This window comes from Enoplosus armatus, chromosome 10, assembly GCF_043641665.1.
Source record: "Enoplosus armatus isolate fEnoArm2 chromosome 10, fEnoArm2.hap1, whole genome shotgun sequence".
In the NCBI taxonomy this organism is placed as follows: domain Eukaryota; kingdom Metazoa; phylum Chordata; class Actinopteri; order Centrarchiformes; family Enoplosidae; genus Enoplosus; species Enoplosus armatus.
Genome location: NC_092189.1, coordinates 23,123,486 through 23,143,852, shown reverse-complemented (window position 1 = coordinate 23,143,852; position 20,367 = coordinate 23,123,486). Strand labels below are relative to the sequence as shown.

The following is a 20,367-nucleotide window of genomic DNA, read 5'->3' as shown; positions in this document are numbered from 1 at the left end:
TACAGTGAAAATGATTTTTTTCTGTGACCGACGACCTATCGAAGCCCGTTTGAATCACCCTGATCTCAGTTAACACCTACATGTTACAACAAATTCCCTTTTCTGGTACAAGCAGTGCCCTCATGTCTTGTTTATCTCCCCAGCCTCCGAGAGCTGTGTAAAAATTCAGTTGATGCGAGCTTTGATTTTAAAAGCATCATCTGCATCCCCAACACGTTTACATGGAGGCAGCGGCAGTAAACACTGTGTACACATTCACCCTGCGCTCCATCGCTTACCAAAACACAAACTGTCCAAACAGCTGGAAAATCAGATTTGTCTCTCAGATCTGATCTTTGAGGCCGTCTATCTGCGCTGGAATTCACAAACAGCCTGATCGAGGTTTTATGGGGTTTGGACAGTACAATCACTCGCTGACATTGGTTGCTATGGCGGAGAGATTTGAGCTTCGTGTCTGAATATAGACTGAAAAGATTGCTGAGTGGCCAAATCAAAACATCTGTTTTCATTACTGTCACTGTGTAAACTCATACATAATGCATGTGGCGTCCTGTAGGTATGCTAGCATATATGTTGTACTTAAACAAAGCACACACACTGTCACACGGTTCAGTTTACTAATAGGGTAAATCCGTGGCTTACACAGTATTATAATAACTAGAAAAATGTATTATTTTTGCCCTGAAATGAATATTCAATTGATTGTGGATCAACAATAAAATAAATACCCTTTTCAATCTTTTAACGACAGATTTTAATTATTTTCATATATTTTTCAGGCAAAAATGCCAAACATTTGCCAGTTCCAACTTAATCAGCGATAAATGACAAATTATTTGTTGCTCTAAATTCTTTATAAAAGAAGTTTTGATGTCTAAAGTGATACTTAATTGGGAATTTCGTGACTCTTAAATGTCAAAACAGTGGATTTTAGAATATGCTGGTCAGGCTAAACATCGACTCCACGATTCAGCATAAAACATTCACTTATTAATATGCTGCATACTGCACAACAAGCTCTTGACCAAAACAAGCATTTCTTTTATCTGAGGCTTGCATATTTACACCATTTAAAATGGCTGCATAGACATGTCTTTACTGCTGCAAGAATTACTCCACATTAAGTGTTCCCTTTATCATCTATTAACATACTAGAATCAGTGTCCGAAATTAACTCTTTGACTTTAAGATGAAATCAATCCACCGGCCAAGCACATTTTATTTATTTACTGGCAAAAATAATAAATCGCCTGTCAAACATAAAGGTACATTTGAAGGTTTTGTAAATCTATCGTATGCTTAATCATTTTAATCAACTTAAACCTCCTCACTCTCTACCGCCATCACCCTCGTTGTAAATATCACCACATAAGAGCTATTTAAGCAGCAGACCGGCGGCAACTGATATTTAGTGGAAAATCTACCCACATTTGGCTCTTGGCAGATGATAGACTGTAATCTAGTTCACACTAATTAAAATCCACGAGAAGATGCTTAAAGATTTAGAATCTACAGAATTTACAGTAATGGAAAGATTGATACTAGAAACACTCAAAGTTAAAATACATCTATTTCACGACTAACATCACCGTGTCCCTCTTGTTTATGGCTTTCATCTTTTTTATTTTTAGGTTTTTTATGAGGATCCAGCCCCCTTCGTTTCAACAGACAGCAACAATAAACAACAGCAACAGTAAGCAGATTAAAGAGTTCAATGAAATGTTTATCCTGCATGAAATGTGCTTGTCATCTTTAATATGTTTTAAATTTGAAATAGTGGGCCAACGTTAGACACACATTAAACCTGTGTGTTTTTCTGACAGTCCTCATCAAAGCTCTATCAGTATTTCATTAGAAAGGCATTTCTGAATGAGCCTTGTTGTCTGAATGCCACGCTGGCCGCTGTCATGGCAACAGTGTTTTCCTCACGTTCAGTCACATCATATGGGGCATAGTAAACATACCATTATCAATGTTTGGCAGAGCAGAGCAAATTGATGTTGTTAGAGTGGTTGGCTTGTTAGACAAGTGTTTGAGAAATGAAATCCAGGAGATATGGTTTGCTACGCAGTCGTTTGGACATGTTTCGAAAGCAGATTCCTCTTCTGAGAGTGAGATTCTCCCACGTTGAAGCTTAGAAAGTCTTGAGTTTTGCCTTATTTTGACTTTGAAACAGTCCACAGTCAAGTCATTAATACTGTTCACGATTTCACAACCCCAACAAGTTAACGAGCGCTCTCTTAGACAAAGGGATGAACTTCAGCTGAACTTCTTCTGCGGAGGTAACCGAGGAGTCTCGTATTACTCCGTCTAGTCTGGCACAAGTCAAACAAATGAAAGATATCTGAACTATTGTTTCACATGGTGCTTTCATCTTGGTCAGAGTGGAAAAAAGACTCAGATCTCACTGTGAGAGACTGCTGAGCTGCTGTTCGTTTAGTTCAAAGAGTCCCATCTGAGAAGTGTACTTTCACACAAAGCTGCCTTAGAATGGAGTAGTAGAACATGGTGGCATGGACTTGTTTCGGTTCCCACATCAAACTAAAAGCGAATAAGGACGCAAATCGATGACCTGAACTTGGTCTTAAAACATGACCTCCTCACAGCTCCCGTAATCGCTCTCCACCATGCTCGACCCGTCGTAGCTGCGCGGGTTCGGCCCTGCTGGTCTCGTTTGAGGCTGGGCGGGATTCGGCGCTGGCGGCGGGCTGGCCTGCTCTGCATACGATGGCATAGCAACGCTCAGACGCATGCTGAGTCTCTTGTAGCCCCCTGAGACGTTGTCGAGGCTGCGGGCGTGCTGGGTAGGGTAGTAGCTGATGGCGGTGTACTCGTTGGGGCACTGGGAGCTGGGAAGAGGAAGTCCGTCGGGGCCCAGGAAGTCGTCCAGGTTCTGGTTGCTGTAGCAGGGCGGTAGGGGAGCGCGGCGGTCACAGCGATCTAGTGGGAATGGGAAGCCACCGAATCGAGAGTTCCTCCGAGAGTCCATGGTGGAGGTGGCGGTGGAGTAGGTGTCCTCTACGATGTCAAACTGGGGGAACTCCTGGACTGCTGGGCGGCCATAGTAGTCGGGGTCTGCCGGATAGACTAAGGAGAGAGGACAGATAGAAAAACATCAGAATCATTGATCCTGATACGTTCTTTAGATCTATTAGTTTATCTGTGGATATAAGTTAAAAACGAATATTTACAGGAAATGGAATGGGTTAGATTATTGAGGCCAATATGGATATTGACTCGGCCGACCATCTGCCATAAGCTAATACCTGTTGATTGTATTTTAACCTCACCCTTGATTTGCACAACTTCATAATCTACTTGTACAGCTACAAAATGCATTTTAGTTAAAACAATTTCCCCTGCTTAAAAATAAATAAATAAATAAACATATAAATATATATATAAAATAGCAGTTGTGTAAATTTGCCTGTGAAAATATTGACATGACCAGTGTTTCTACAAGTCCACATCCATCAGAGTGAGATTCAAAAATAAGTTTACCACTTCGTTTTGAATAGCTGCTGAAAGATTAATACTAATAAACACTAGGAGAGCCGTTGCTGTGCAGGACGCATTTGAGCAAGACGTGGGGTTTAAAAAAGCTTTGACTATTTGCATATTAAATCCTTCACTGTGGATTTGAAGTGGTGTGGGTTTGATTCATGGAACAGGAGGAGGGGAGATGTCTAAAGAAAGCTCAATGTCCTAAAGTCACCACATTTACTTTAATATTTTAGACAAATGACTGATCCAGACTTCTAATGACTGCAGAAGTAGAATAATCCTCTCTTCTTGGATCAACAGAATTACAATCAACTAACATGGACAATTCAAGGGCAACCTTGATGATAAGCTCCTCTAGCTTTTTGTACATCCCAGTGTGTGCTCCTAACACTTAAATATTTTCCTGAAACTAATTTCAAGCTAAGTCCCAACCTTGACACACTTATTTGATGATAAATCATGTCCCTTACGATGTGTTAATCCTGAATAAGAAGTTACACCCGGTAGACTTTTTAAATCTTCCTCTGTAGGTTTGACAACAGGAGTGTGTTGTTTTTCTGAGTTTGATTGTAGAGGACAAAGCTTCTTGTTGACGACCTTGCAGTGATTCATTTACTTATACTCCCTTACTTATACTTATTTTCCCTTTCAGAGTGTACTCAATGCTCAATGCATCAGTGTGGAAAGTAGAAAACACATCTGCCTGTATTCATCTCCAATGTGAGGATCTGCTTCTTACCTCTGTTTTATGATTGTAAATGAAATCTCTTTGTCCCTGCTCTGAATACGTTTGTGTGTCCAAGGACACACAAGCACAGACGCACACTGTTACACAACTTATTACAAAAGTCATTACTTTGTCAAAGCTGCATAAATGAACTAATTTGTCGCACTTACACAATATAACCTAATAAATGCCACAGATATAATGTGTCACCATGTTGGAATACAGAAATGCCAAAGACGTTTGAGGTAATTTAGAAACATGGTCTCCATTACGTAGTTTGGATTTTTTGAGGCAGACAAACGAGGAAGGCGTCGCAGCTCAGCTCCCACTGTTTGACTGACAGGAAACATCCTGCAGCGATGAGCGCTTAGCAGAAAAGATGGGAGGCAAAATCTGAAAACAAAATTAGGATTCTTGAGGATTACCACTTCAAATTCCTGCCCTTCATCCCCAAATCTCAAACTAACAAGGCAGACGCATTATACACTTTGTTCAAACAAAACGACATTACAAAAGTCTCCTGCTGTCACTCGAGGTACTGAGAATACTAAGTAGACTCCCAGCTGCTCGCATTGTGAGACGGGGAGAGGAAAATTAGACAAAGTAGCTGAGGGAGGTACGAGGAGAGACTGGAAACAAGAGCGAGAGAGGTACTTAGGAGAGAAAACGAGGGGTGAGAGAGGGAGGAGGGAGACAAAATGAAGGGGTGAGGGACGAACAGGTGAATATGACAACAGACGAAAGAAGAAGGGAAGAGAGCCGGGCTGCGTATCGACCTTCAATACTTTTATGGCACCGAGCGAAAGCTTCGATGCTATCGACTTAATACTATAAACTTAATGCTGTCTGGATTATCTTGTTTTCATCAGTGTTTTTAATTAATGCACCTGCCTACTATGTGTTGTTTAGTGTGTTTTTTAATGTTGGCTTATAGCCTCTAAAGCGTGATGATTGTCTTTTATTGTTATGTTTCAGTGCTCACAACACTTGCTTATGGTTAGGGAAAGATCTTCATCTTGGTTCCACAGTGACATAAGACAGACATAATCTTTTCTTGACCCTGAACAACATTTGGTAACACATCTTAGTACTACATAAATGGAGACAGGGTTCGATACTGATGTACCTTCTTTATGCGACTCCGCTGTAAAAGAAGAGGGACTAAATCTACGGATCTCTTCCTGTGCAAAACTACGAGTATACAAATCAAGTGGGTAGTGTGTTTCCCTTCTGAGCTGCTCACTAGTTGTGGAGTTGTCCCGTTTGTTATTCTGGAGTTACATTAGGAAAGGATCGCTGCACGGCTAATAAGGACGGGAGGAATGATTACAGGAACCAATATTATACTAGGGGGTGTTTAGCTAGAGTCTAACTTTGTTTCCACACTTTGTTCAATAAATTGTTAGGAACAAGAGCTGCTCTTTTTCTGAAGCTGCAGGGAAACAGAGGACTAGGCCTCAGATCACCGCCGTGGGCTGCTGTATTGATAATGGCAGAATTACTTTGTTCACTTGAAGATTTTTTACACCAAACCGAGCTCTACTTACAGGGAACTGTTTACCTGAAGCTCCTCTTTTTCAAACTCAAGTCCAAGTGGGAATAAAATGCCCTGAAAAGTAATTCAGGGCATCATGAAATGTGAATAGAACAGTCTACTATGGGAATATATTGTATTTGTTAAGGGCTTTGCATTTCACCTGTAAAGTAATGAATGTTTGCAGCCTCTGGGCCTCTCCCCTCTATTAATCAGTGAAACGGTGCGTAAAAGGGAAAATAAAAATTATAATTAGTGTCAAATTTCACCACAGTACTTATTTATGCCCGCTGCAGGGGTTCACTTCGGTTTTGGTTAGCTCCTGAGCCGGAACGATTAGAGGACTGGGGACATATAGTTTAGCAAACGTGCATTGAAATTCACCAGCATTTCCCTTTAACAATGTACGCTCTAGTACTTTTCCAAAATGTGATATTTAAACAGCTTTGAAGAGGACATTAAAAATCATGATTTGTTAATGCAATTTCCCTTTTCTAAACACGAAGTCTTGCTGCTGGGGTTTGCAAATAAGTGAACTGTTCAAGAGGAGCTGAAATTCAGCTGCATTTGATTTTCATCTGCATATATTTGGCTAAACAGAGGAGCTGTGAGTAATCACCACCTGAGGTTTGACAGGTTACAAATGGAGAATCAAAGTTGTGATTTAGTCTAAAAATGTCTAAAACTGAGGCACATTCCTCTAGAGGTATTCTCCGTGTATCCAAAGCCTGACGTAGGAAAGTACATATACATGACTTGACTCAGTAGCTGATAGGGTTAGCATGGTTGGTTTTGATGACATTAAGACAAATATCTAATACCTCCAGCCTTATCCTTTTAAAGTCTTTTATAAATGCAGCAGTGTGAAAATAACATCATGTGGTTGGCGAATAAGCACCACTTCAGTTTCAGAGCGTTTGGAACATTTTACCATCATATATCGCTTCATGATGGCTGACAGTTTGACGAGGCTCTGATTGGATGCTTCATCACCAGTTCAATAATGATGATAGTGATAAAAGATGAAGGCCCTATGAAGTATTTTCAGCCTGCAATTAATTTATAATGACATACTATCTTTATCTCAGAATCTTTAACCAGTTTTGGGCATCTCAGGTGCAGGAGGATCCCCTGATCTGCCCTCAGAACAGAAAAGATTTCTATTCAGTGCCAGGGTCACCGGGTGAATCAAACACGGTGTAGAATATTCAGCCGTCGTCCCCTTTAACAACGAGCCGGATTACAAGTGACGAACTACAGGAATGTGTCCTTTATTCTCTGTGAAGGTCAAGCAGACGAATGACCTGCCAGGCGGGCGTTGCCTGGGGAGCGATGGCATGACGAACGCCTGATCTGCTTCTATTCATCTGTCTCGAGAACATAGCAGTGGACGTATGAGTCACGGCTCAGATGTATTGATCTGTTAATGTGAAAGAAGAAGAAAAAATGCTGCACAGAAAAGGAGAGAGAGAGCGAGAGCATGACAGAAGAACAAAAGAGGAGAAAGACATTGTGTGAGTGTGAAAGAAGGAAGGAGAACGAGACAAATAAACCAGAGGGATGAAGAGAGAAAGGTGGAGGAAGAGGGGAAGAGGGTGCAACGTAGAAAAGAGTGAAAAAGATGGACTGAGATGAAGGAAGAGGGATGTGAAAAAGAACGAAACAGGGCAAATCGTCTTATCCTAAACCCCTCGTACTTTTTCTGAGGTTTGCTTGTACAAGTGTTCCATGTTGGATTCAGCAAACCCTCCTAAATTGAACAAACTAGTTGCGTCAATAGCAAAATTGCCGCCGCAAATTGATATTTAAAGCTACCTGTTCCACCCTGTGGTTTTGTTTCAGGAGGTTGAAGTCCTGCAATCCATTCATGCACCATTTCCCATTTGTACACTGTATTTAGAAAAGAGGAATGTGCGACTCACACATATAAGTTGCGGATTAAAGCGAAACGTTGTTGTTTTACACCGATTTGTAAAATGCCCACTAAAGGCGCATTTATAAACATTGATTAATTACTTTTCTGTGATCAATTTTATCATTTTCTTTATTTATACTGGATGCATCAATTTCAGTTGGCAAGCACATCTCTCTTAACGGATCGGTTCATATGACTGGTTCTTGCATGAGGTCCAATGAGAGGAAGTTAGGAAAGAGGTGAGAGAAACAGACTGCAAAAGAAAAGACGGGGGAGTGAGAGATATAAAAGACAATAGAGGGAGAGAAAGCACAAGGAGGAACAGCATATGGAGATATTCAGAGAGGGAGACAGGAGAAAAGGGCAAAAGATGATGGTGAACAAGGGAAGGTGTGACAGAATATGAAATGAGAGTTGTGTAGAATAAAGTCATACAGAGAGGAAGAGGAAAGAAAGATGGAGAGAGAGAGAGAAGCAATCGCAGGAAGAGAAAGTTGAAAATAAAGACATGCTGGTGAGATGAAACAGAGAAATCACTTTATTTCCTGATGTTATCGCGTCCAACCGGCCTCGTCTATGAATGTTTCATCTTCCAGAGTTTAATCAGCGCCGCGTGTTGACAGTCGACTCTACAGGCAGTCCGGTGTTTCCCATGATGCACCACTCCGCATGAATATTAAATACGTGTTTACAATGACTGAATCCTTCAGCCTGCCCTGACCTTTTGTGTTACCGCGTGGCTTCGCAGCGTAACAGAATGCCGGGATTTAGTTTCATTGACGTTATTGTTTCTCAAGTGATTTTGCAAAGAGCGTTGCAGTTAGATTATTTTAAACACTAACTTGAAATCAACTTAAATGAAAATACATACATATGACAGTACAGTTGTCTTGTGACTCAGTTACAGGAGAAATACTCATTGTGTTTTCAGTGCATCGTATGTTCACACTGGAAAAACTACAAAATGAAGTATCCTTTAAACTACATTTTACATTTTTCAAATTTTGAATTTCAGTTTGAGCCTCACTCCTTTGATATACAGTATTTTGCTGTTGGTATTTGTCTTGTTTCATCCTATAAAAGTCTTGCTATAATAAGATCAAAACCAAAACTGTTGTGCATTTATATGTGAATATATTAATGGAAGAAGTAAATAATTAAACCAACTGTGAAATTAGTTTTTTTTTTCGAACATTGGTTTGTTTTGCCCTTTCAGAATAAACACAAAAAGTGATCAAAAGCATAAATACTCACCTTCGTAGTCCATGTCCCAGTGGTTCTTCCTGATGGAGTCGTTGTCTGAGCTGGACGGTGGCCTGGTGGGTAGGTTGGGGGCAACACTGCACACTACCGGCCCCTGTGTCTTTGGAGAGGAAACCCTCCCTCCTGACGAACTGATCTGGCTGCACGGGCGAAGCGACCTGAAGGGCGTGTGGTCGAGGTCGTTGATGGGACCGACCAATGTGGTCATCTCTATGGGGTTGACTTCCTGGTTTTCGGCTTTGAGGCTCTTGGCCAGACTGTGCTGGAAATAGCTGTGGGTGTGAAAACGTGTGTTTTGGTTTCAGTTAAATATGACTCTTTTTGGAGAAGTCGCTTCTATTTCACTATTATCTGTAAATCCTTTTTCCAGTGAATGTTTGTTGTATCTGTGTTTATGAAAAGCTGGACAGAAACACGACTCCAAATGGATGGTAATGTTACTTGGTGACTGCTGGATGCACAGTTGTTTGTTTACAGTATGTCAGGGCTATGTGCCTATTGCCTTTGCTCTGTGGCTAATGATTAATCCAGCTTTAAATAGATGTTTGGGATGTTGGAGGATAATGGAAAGAATTAGCGAAGATTTGAAAATAATATTTTAGCCTGCTCTGTTGCAAGTATCATCTTTGAGAGAGTTTCTTTGGACGTCCCTCTGCAACTTCACAGTTGTATAATTTAAGAATTTCTGTTTCTGGTGGAGTCAAATTCCGGTCCAGTTTCTCTTCCGGGACGGTTACTTCCCTCTTGGTTTTCCATTGGATGCACAAAGGTCTTTATAACAATACAAAATCAAGAAAGCTGCAGGACCAGTTTTGCTTTTTTGTATGGTTTGCAAAAGAATTTAAAATCTCTTTTGAATGACTTTTGAACTTTTATTTTAGACACAAAAATGTGCTCTTACCCATTGGAGTCCTGGACACAGACGGGCTTTTTCTTCTTCTGCTGAACGTAACGTTTCCTGATGCAAACGAAGATGCCAACCATGAAGAGTAATCCGAGCACGCTGGCACTGATCTCCATGATTTCCACATAGCCAATCATCGGAGACACCTGATACACATCCTGACAGACAGGACAATTGATGCATTGAGAATAATTCAAGGTACCTGTGGATGAGCATCTCAAAAATGAAGAATTTTGTGATACTCACTGAAAACAGTAAATGAATTCATTATTTGTGGTTCTGACTGACCTGAGGCAGCGGGTCGCAGTGGATGGAGCCGTCCATGACTTTACAATCAAAGCCTCCGGGACACGGATTAAGTGAACATTCATCTTCTATCTGATTATGGCAGCTAGAAGAGAATAAAGGAAGTTGTATTTAGGAGAATATGGAGACAGGAATGATCTTTCATTCAATATGCTGTAGTTTTGTAGTGTGCATGTAGTATAATCTCCTGTGGTGGACGCTGGTTCAGTACATACACTTGTGTGCAGCGTTGGTGTGCTGCTCTAAATGCTCAGTTCACTAAGGACTAAATGTCTGCAGCCATGTTTGCAGCCCCGCAAGGCTGTTAATGCATTACACACCACGACACACATTTTGCTTGAAGATGAAGGATAATGTTAGTATGCTAATGTGCTAATGCATACACCTATGTTAAAATGCTGACATACAGGATGTAGTACTTATCATGTTAGCATGATAGCTTTAGCATGTTAACATTCAACATGTTAGCTTGTTAGTATTTTAATGTCAGCAATTGTACGTGTTTTATACCACACTATCAATTGACATGTAACACTTGTTATATGCTATGCTATGTTAACTTTCAATAAACATCAATCAAACTTTATTTGTGTAGCACCTTTCATACAAGTTAGTAAAATATATGCTGACAAATGACGGTTTTAAAAGCATTTCGCCGTCTGAAATAAAAAACTGAAGATAATGAGATTGAAGGTAGTGGATTTTTTTCTCAGGCTACACATAAATCAAGTTATCCTTCAGTTGAAATTAAATGATTCAAGATTAAAACTTTTCTCATGACAGAAGCAACATGCATGTGTCTGGAATTCAGATCAGCCAATTGCAGATTGAGGCCAGAGATCAAGAAGTTTCTCTCTAAACCGCTGTGGACTGCCGTCTGTGTGAATATGGAGTGTGAACAAGAGTGCTAGAGTGAAGAGCAGCTGAAGGCTGCCACCTTGGCCCAGGAATGAAGGTTAAATTTGGCTGATGATACTGAGAGCTTCACTGCGGCCCTCCATCGTACAGGCCCAGGCACGAAACACGACCCCGAGGACTACTGGCAGAGCTCTGATTGCTAAGTGCCGCTGCTGCGATACTGACAAAACCTATCATTTTGTTTTACATAAACCTGCCTGGTGTTCAGCTTTACCCACACATTTCCCAGGTGTTGAATTCCCTTGCTGTACAGCACTGAAAGTGTATTCTAGCAGTTACAGAGCAAAATACAGCTTTCAGCAGTTTTTTTTCTTGGTTTTGTGAAGAGAGAAATGTTTTTTGATGAACTGTATTTTTCTTTGTATGGGACACAGCTTGGATGGATAACTGTTGGTTCATGTGGATGGTATTAAATCAAAATACACAGTGGACATTGTTAGTGCTACTGTCCAAAGCAAAGACTGATTACAATGTGACGCACATGTAAAGATAATTATCAGACGGCATCAAAAACCTTCACAGCATGATAAAACATCCATCTCTGTGTTTTTCAAGTCACACAGCAAACTCCCACTTCCTGCAATTACGATCCAGCGGTCATTATTCATTCACCGAGTTAATCAAAACCCCACCTGGAACATAGACCGCTGTTAATAGCCGCGAGGAGGAATTCCACAGGCGTCCTTAATGAAAGAAGGAGTATGCAAATGCTGCTGTAATTTCGTTTGAACGTGACTGTTGGTGGTGTGAGTGGAATACAACGAGCTGCTTGTTGGGTGATAAACAAATGTGTTTGTGTGTGCCAGTGTCCAATATACATGTACATGCAAATTCAAGGTCATGCATGGTTACTCGGAATGCAAACATGTAGTTCAGTGTAAGTGATGTTGCATATAATGAGGGCTGTGCTGGTGTAGGTATTTATTATTTATTTATTTGGCCTTGTTTGACTCCTGATTATACTTCTGAGTATTTAATTATACTGTGGCTGTACGTGATCTGTTCGACCACAGTACATTTGAGTTACGCTACGCCTCCTGTGTAGACGCGGTGTTGGTGCTTGGTGAGTACAGTGACTTCACAATGGAGTACAAGAATCTCTTGTCATCAGCAGCAGCAGGTAGCAGAGATGCTCTGACAAACTTTAATGTCATATTTTTACAGCTTTTAACTGTGGTCAGAGGCCGTACCGCACCACCTTTTCCATTTGGATTCAGCCACAACCAGCTTGAAGTGGCACTGCGCTGCTCACCTCATGTTATTATTACTGAAGCAAATCGTGGTCAGTTATGAGAAAAACCCATGTTAAAAAAAACAAACCCTGAATAATACCAATCAGGTGCTACCAGAGGCCATAGCGATGTTTTGAAATTGCTAATGCAGTCTGTACAAAAGGGAAAAAAGTGTTAAATGTATAGCAGTACAACATGAAACCCAGAAAGAAGCTTATTCGTTGTAGATGCAACCAGCAAATATTTGGCATTTTTACTTGACAAATGACTTAGTTATTAGTTATCAAACTACCATTGATTATTTTTAATTTGAATCTTGTGTAAAAGCTTCTAAAACATCAAACTTTTGAACTCATTTTACAGCATCATCATCGTCTCTTGAAGGAAGTTTTACACAGCACGCTTGCTCAACGGTAGAGAAACGACTGCATGTTACTAAAGAATACGTTAAAAAATGCATTACTGATTAAAAAAAATGAATGAATAAAATATGCGTGTGTGTGTGTTTACCGTGCTTCAGCGTTGTCCAGCGTGCAGTTGCACATGTAACCTTGAGCCTTGGGAAAACACACCCTGCCGTGGGTACATAGCTGGGAGGCGCACGGGTTGTTGGCCAGCTCGCAGCGGGCGCCGTGGAAGAATCCTGCACACCTGCAGCGCGGCTCTGCAGAGTAAATAAAACACACCCAGACGTCTGAGACAAGAGCGACTGATCAAAGCCACGGCCAGTTTCCCCTCCAGGCAGTAAATAATCAAAGCAAAGGTCAACCTGATCGAGCCAGAGAACACCAGAGTGTGTTTGATATTTAAAGGGAAAAATCACCCCTTAAAAACTTCAACACTGTTTAACAGAAATGTTGTTTTTTTCTTCTTCTTGTGCTCGAAGACAGACAGCGTGACATCACCAGGTACTAGAAATGCTCCCACTGATCTAAAACATCAACAGTAAACATCATGTTTTTGTCAGACGCCCAGAAGAGCAGATCTTTTTTTAGATCCAGAGTCCCGCCGTCACAGAAGGAGAAAACCACAGACCAATTTCTACCCACAGGAGCTTGAAATAGAGCAGAATGCAATGCAGCAAGGACAGAAGATGATTTCTGAGGACGGAACATGACTCTCTCCCTCGTGTTTAGTACTCTTAGAGTAAAGTTAATGTTTGGAAAATGTGAGAAAGTACCAACTGAAAAGTAAATTACATCAAAGTAACTCCCTGGTTGTTGAATTTTTATTTGAAGTTTGAAAGTTGAAGTAAACCAGAAAGGATTTGATTTCAAAATGACACATCCTCGAGTTGACAAGGTTCACACATTAAGAAAAAGCACAGTCTTGCTTTACTGCAGGTGTGAGTCACCCGAGCACTTTTGCACATCCAAATTAATAATAATTAGTAATGACACGATGACACCTGAAACAGCTCCATTTCCTGGTTGAAAGCGCCAAAAGCTAGTAAGTGGACCTTTGAGTTTAGACTATTTTGTTACATATCTTTTTTTGTGGTGTTCATCTCATTTTAGATGGACATGTTAAAGTTAAACCTTGCTATCTTACTTCACATCCCTTTTTACTCAGGAGATAAACAAAACAGTAGGGGAACAACTTCATATTCCGCAGTAAAAATAAACATCCACAGCCTACATTGTTTTTGCCGCCTGTCTGATTACATTTGCTTGACCTGGAAGGACTTTTGGGAAATAATATTTACTTGTTGTTCGGCATCGCACCCCACAATTTGTGCCTGAAGCATAACTGAAATGTGATTTGACGTCCTGAGAAAAGTAATGCGTGGCTGTAACCTTGTGTCTCGTGCCCATGGGGGGTACGGTGGACATTTTCTTATTGTACAAAATTATGCAGCTCAATGACCTAACAGTTAAACCCAAGAAATACCAACAGCAGCAGCTCTGGGTTCGCTTGTTTACACTGTTCTTCTGAAGCACAGAGATCTGTATCTTCTTCACAGCTTTATGTTGGTTTAATATCCACCTTACTAGAAAAAGAAGGAACATATTGCCTGCGCTCTCTCACAGAGACTCATGAGAATAATATTATTTTAAAGCTCCTGGTCTTTTATCTGTAAAGTTGCAGGTGTGCTTATCAGCTGCTATTCTAAGTAAAGAATAAGGCAAGCAGCCAGACATCCTCTTTTGTGATACAAAAAAAAAAAAGACGAGACGTTGCAAGCCTCTCAGACACCAATTTTTTTATCTTTTGTGCTTTGCCAACAACTGATGGATTTGGCCAATTAGTGATAACCTAAAACGGTAATAAAGCAAGCAGTCACATAAAGGGCCGAGAGTCTGAGAAGGATTTCAGGCCAAACACATCTTTGTGGCTTGTCCCCGACTCAGAGGGTGTTCTGCAGCTTGAAGAACTGAAAATATTTCATGCTTTCTACTTCTTCCTTGTGTAATAATCAGAACCTTAGATTACTGATTTGAGAATCTTGGGCCCCTGGAAAGAATATTTCTATGCCCCCAGGCTGTTATTCTGTATTTATCTTACAGTCGTCATCGTCAGTAGCTAGTCGGTCAGTACTTTCTGACTTCCCGACCTGTCACTATCTGCATGTGTAACCTTTAAGAAACGCTGAACACACCCGGCGTCTGTTAGAGGATTGTTTTCTTAACTTAAACTTCAACTCTTACTCATTTTGGTCTTGCATATTTAATGAGCTCGGGTCAGGTGACCTCTTCACTCACCTCCACTGGCGTCCTCCTCGCAGACCCCTTCGTTCTGACAGGGGTTGATGTCGCAGGCTCCTGCCCTGCTGCAGCACTGGTACACCCCAAACACCCTCCTGCTCCCCGGCCCAGCCCACGCCGCTGTATCGCCCACACCGATTGGCTTCCCATTGAGCTCCAGGCCCTCTAGGCAGCCAGTGAAATTATGTGGATGCTGGTGGACCTCGGCAGCAGAGTCCTGAGTGAAAGAAGCGAAGAGCAAAGCGCCGTGGGAACGCATCATCCGGCACGGCTCGACCAGGGTGGCGAAGGCAGGATGCTGCTGGTCCAGGGTCAGCCTCAGGGCGGTGGAGTTGACCTCCAGCAGGACGCTGTGCCACCGGCCGTCTGACACCGGATCAGATCTAATCAGTAAGGAGCCGGGGGAGGTGTTTCCACAGCTGTACCTGAACTGCAGCTCTCCATCGGTCACCTGTAGAAGCAGAATGAGAGTCAGTTAGCAACAAGCTAATAATGCTCAGAATCTCTAGGTAATATTATTATGATTCTAAATCATAAAGATTATATCTGATATTGTTTTTATGTCTATATATATATTCATATTGACACCACAGTTTGTTAGCTTCAAGTAATAAATGTTCTGTATGGATGTGTCAGGGTCGTTCGACTACTTTTTATTTATTTTTTTTGTTACAATTTATTGAGGTAAATAGAGCCGACACCTTTTGATTTAGAAATAACAAAGTCAGAAATCTTTATTTTCAAAGATCAAAACCATTCAGACGTCAACTCAAACTAAAAGTTTAAGTCCGGATGTGTTCAACACACTCTTACTCGTCTTCATCGGTTTGCATTCAGTTGGCATTTTAGACTTTGTTGTTTTATGGTGTTTGTTATATTGATTTCTTCATTCAATTACAGCAATTTCTGCTGGTGTTATTACTCCCCGAAAACACTGATTTGGTGGTTTGAAGGTCAGAAGATGTCTCGATGTCTTGGTTGAAAGTGGCCTGAATTGGATTTAAAGTGAAAGGTTGTCAAGACGATTAGGTTACATATAATCATTGTTTAAGCGGCTTTTAAAAGGCTGTATTTCAACATGTTGTTAGGACTTTCTTTATGTTGAAATATCAGTCGATTAAATGCTGCCGAAACCACGTTTAGATGTAACCATGTTTTAATCTGCACCAACTCTGCTCTCCTGTGTTGTTTGGACGGGTCTAAACATAAAGTCACTGTTGCAAGCTTGGTGAGCAGTACGAAGAGAGAACAAAGTGTGGTATTTATTTATTTTTATGTACCAAAGTAATAAATACACAAGCCTTACAGGAAAACTTAAGCAAGCGCGCACCAGATACACAATGCCAGCAACTCTGGTAACTTCTTTACATTCAGCCTGTGGAGACACAAATACAATCTGTGTTCGCTGTTATGTCATGCTTCCTTCCCCATGTTGCTGATGTACAACACCTCGCAGTGCTCAGAGTCGCTCACATTTATTCAGCATTTCATCAACATCAGCAGGAGCCTCGTAACGTTTCTGCACGCTCAGCGCTCCCACAAACTAACAAGCCAGCAGCTTTTTTTTTTTTATCTGTTCGTGTTTTCTTTATGTAACGGGAGGCTCCTCATATCTCCCCTATTAAATATACAGATGGAATGTGTGTTTTGCAAATTGCCAAGCATCACCCGATCGGACACTGAAAGCCGCGATGCATTATTGATACCACTCTGCGTGGCTCCTGCTCCTTTAATTGCTGCAGGACGATGAGCGCTTCTCTATTTGTTTTGCAGATTTATTTTATTCCTTGGAGTTTTTTTATTTCCTGCTTTCTGTAAAACTCAAGTATATCAGGGACAGGTTGCTCAGCATTCAGGCTCTGCAGGGCGTCCTCCGGGCGACGCTGGTCTGCTCTCAGTCCCTGCCAGAGGTTTCTGTTTGATTCCCTGTGGCTGGGTTGATGAAAAATACGAACAGGAATGATTTATTTTGGAGGGACGGACCTGCGAAATCCTTCACATGGATCAATGACAGCACACAGAGGGAGGGGAGGGAGATGAGGGCTGCTCTGGCTTCGGCTTATCATGGGAAGATGCTGAAGCGCTGGCAGAAGAACAAATGAAAACCTGGAGACATCCGAGGCGCCTGTCGCTTGTCTTTTAATCTATTTTACATGACTTGGTGTGACTTGTGGTATGATTTGAAGATAGATAGCACAGTTTGACGCACTAAGGATTTTACAGTATCAGCACAGCCGATGTAGCGCAGGCACCGTGTCAAGTCAAAGTCCACAGGGACTGAAGCTCTACAGCATCAGTGTTTCATGACTCCATAAATCACCGACCCTGAAGGGAGCTTTAATACTGCTGGGCAAAGCTTAATATTCGGCTGCTACACTCATGTATTCTGCTTGCATGTGATGTATGCGCACACTGCACGCAAACACAGGTATTGAGAGCATGCGGGAGGCAGCGCTGCACCTCTGCAGTGATAAAAGCTTCACGGAGCACGCTCACTAGTTTGTTGTGGTACATAATAAAATGTGCTAACATGGGAATAGCTTTATTTATTTGCATGCCTCATATCTGCACGTACTGAAGGATTCAAAGAGACTCCAGTGGAAGGTGATTGATGGACAGTTAAAGACCAGCGCCCCCTTGTGGTTGTTAGATCAGTCGCCCAAAAATGATGGACACTGGATTTCAGCAAATTTTACATCATTACAAACACAAGCAACTTAAACTTTTGATTTCTACTTTATTTAGACAGAAAAAGGCATCTGTAAGTATTTTAATTGTACTGTGAGTTTAATATTTGTTTAGACTGATCTAATGGTATAAATGTCAATTATATAAATCTATGATCACAGAGCTATAGTGGTAACTGCTTTAACTTAAGTAATTCATTTTTTGTGAATGTCTAGGATTTGTCTAACCCAGTGAACTGAATACCTGACGAATCAAGCTGCTTAATCACATTGATGCTAAAAGCCTCGAAATCCAATATTGCCATTAAGCAGTCGCAATCGTTGATGTGTAACATTTCCCATCATCATCTAACGTGAGAAATTACAGGTATAGCAACCTCTGTTGAAGCAGTGTAACGACATGTCGACCATGGTCTCATGGTATATATCATTATCAAATCATCAGCGCCCAACTGTAAATGGGACTCAAACAGGAATATAAAAAGGACTGGTCCCATAAATAAAATGTACATGTAAAAATGGGCAGTATGGTGTTAAATCAGGGATTTTCAGTGATGATGAAAAGTCAGAGGATCACCAAACTATGCAGGGTACACCCTCTGGGGACCATGAATGTTTGAAGAAAATATCATGGCAATCAATCAAATGGTTGTTCAGATATTTCAGTCTTGCCCAAAGTGGTGGACCGACCAAGAGACAGAGAGGCTGATATTAAAAAAGACGTCTCGTCACGTCACATATCACACGTTTTACTCTACTCTCCCATTCTGTGTCCTTGAGTAAGACGCTGAACTCCTTCCTCTATGAAGTGGATAAAAGCCTGAAATGACATGAAAGTCAATCAGTTTGTGTTACAGCAGCGAGCACGAGTTCACAAACTGCTCTGCTGTCAGGTCCGAGCTGTCACTCCGCATCGAGGACGGTGTTTTCCTCTGACAAGTCACCTTTACTCCTTCTGCTCGGCTTGCCACAGCGGCTTTTCATTCAAGCGGCTACAATTTCCATTTCAAAGGTGATGACTTAAGAGTAAGATGTGTGCAGACATAAAAGAGAATTAACAGCAGCAAATAGGTCTGAACTTGGCTACTACGTATTTTTTTAAAAGAAGGATCATACTGATGAGATTTGATGGTTTATAAGACGCCACGAGACGCACGGCAGCTCATGTCCCGAGGGGAATGAAGCGCGCAAATAGCGTCTTGTATCTCCGGGAAGCTTCTCTGAAGTCGTCACAAAAAAACAGGCGAGGGACTCCTCAGATGACCACGTTCACAAATTCCTTTTGAAGCCATTTCTGCTGACAGTGAATCAAGCAGGGACCCATTCTTGCATGTGCGAGCCGAGAACCAAAACCCAGGAGGTAGAACCTTGGAAAAGACTGAATGCTGCTTTTGAAGTTTTCCGAGAATCAAAATGATTTAATATTCTGCCCGAGTGCACACGGATGTCACGCAAATGAGAAGAGCCCACAAGGGGAAGTATCACGCTGCATTTCAAGCCTTTTTTTGTGGTTATCTGTTTAGAGAATTATTCATGTCTCTCAAAGAATACAACAATTCATTATTCTCTTTTAACGTGCCAGTGTGATACGGTACAGTAGACCTCGTATTGTAGCACAGAGATGAATCTTCTTTTCCCTCAACTACTCCAAAAAAAGCGCGTCAATAAATCCTGAAGAGTTTTTCAGTAGGACTCCTGCAGAGGTCTCGCCGGTTCCCTCGGTCGTGCATTTTGAGGGAAAAGGGTAACATGTGACTCACGTGCTGCGTTCAGAGCCAGCAGTCGTCACAACTCCAGTTAAAAAGGTCATTGATGAGCTGATAATGCTGGAGAAGCAGGGAATAATAAACCAGACGTGTATCCCTGGCTTCTTAATCCGCTGTGGAACTTTAAACGTGTGCGGGGCGGGAGTTTACCGCCGCCTCTGATATTCAATCAGGCATTTAGCGCACATAAACACATGAAACAGCCGCACAGAGATAAAGGAGTGGCATTCCTGATATGCTCTAACTTGATAATCTGCAGGGTTTGGCAAGAGAGAACCACTAACTCGACAACAAACTGTCTGACGCTGGCTTTTCTTGTCAGCACAGAGAATATGAAAAGGCCCGGGACACAGCTGGTATTTCACGGCGAAGAAGGGCACGTTGTCTGAAATGTCAGTGTTGCCACAATAGAACAAGTTTAAATCAAGATGATTTTATTTGCCATGTTTCAGGGTGTCAACAGGTGCTGTGTGATGCTGACAGTGTTGACCCAGATACACAGCAGAGTGTTCTGCTATTATGGGATCTGTGTTTGCAGTAAACACAGAAAAGGACAAACAGAGATTAGACACAGAATGTAAAATGAACGCTCACCAGATATCAAATATTTAAAAAAAAATGTGACACTTGCCGGCACAAAGTAGCAAATAAAATATTGACATTTAAGTCGATATCAGTTAGCAAAGCTGAAGTAGAACATCCAGCAGTATCTGTGAATCTGAGCTGGAAACAGTTTGGACTGAAAAGCTTCGTCATCGTTGTTCCCAACTGAGAACTCGCGGAGATTCAATCTCTTAGATTTGATCATTTTGATAGTAAATTAGTGTCAAACAACAACATTACACTAACAACACCTGGAAATGAGGAGGAGATTTAATCTCTCCACAGCAGCACTACGACAAGAGC

The 20,367-nt window shown here is 41.4% G+C and overlaps 1 protein-coding gene across 1 annotated transcript in view; it reads right to left on the bottom strand.

Annotated features, from left to right (window-relative positions):
- Nucleotides 1-2,371: 2,371 nt before the first annotated feature.
- The window catches only part of fat2 (FAT atypical cadherin 2), a 91,788-nt gene continuing 73,792 nt past the window's right edge, over nucleotides 2,372-20,367 (bottom strand). The window contains exons 24-29 of the mRNA XM_070913111.1: nucleotides 15,006-15,459; nucleotides 12,814-12,967; nucleotides 10,136-10,238; nucleotides 9,845-9,993; nucleotides 8,935-9,215; nucleotides 2,372-3,087 (exon numbers count right to left, since the gene is read on the bottom strand). Of these exons, the coding sequence (XP_070769212.1) occupies nucleotides 2,585-3,087; nucleotides 8,935-9,215; nucleotides 9,845-9,993; nucleotides 10,136-10,238; nucleotides 12,814-12,967; nucleotides 15,006-15,459 (1,644 nt within the window). The 3' untranslated portion in view covers nucleotides 2,372-2,584. The remainder of the gene's footprint in view (nucleotides 3,088-8,934; nucleotides 9,216-9,844; nucleotides 9,994-10,135; nucleotides 10,239-12,813; nucleotides 12,968-15,005; nucleotides 15,460-20,367) is intronic.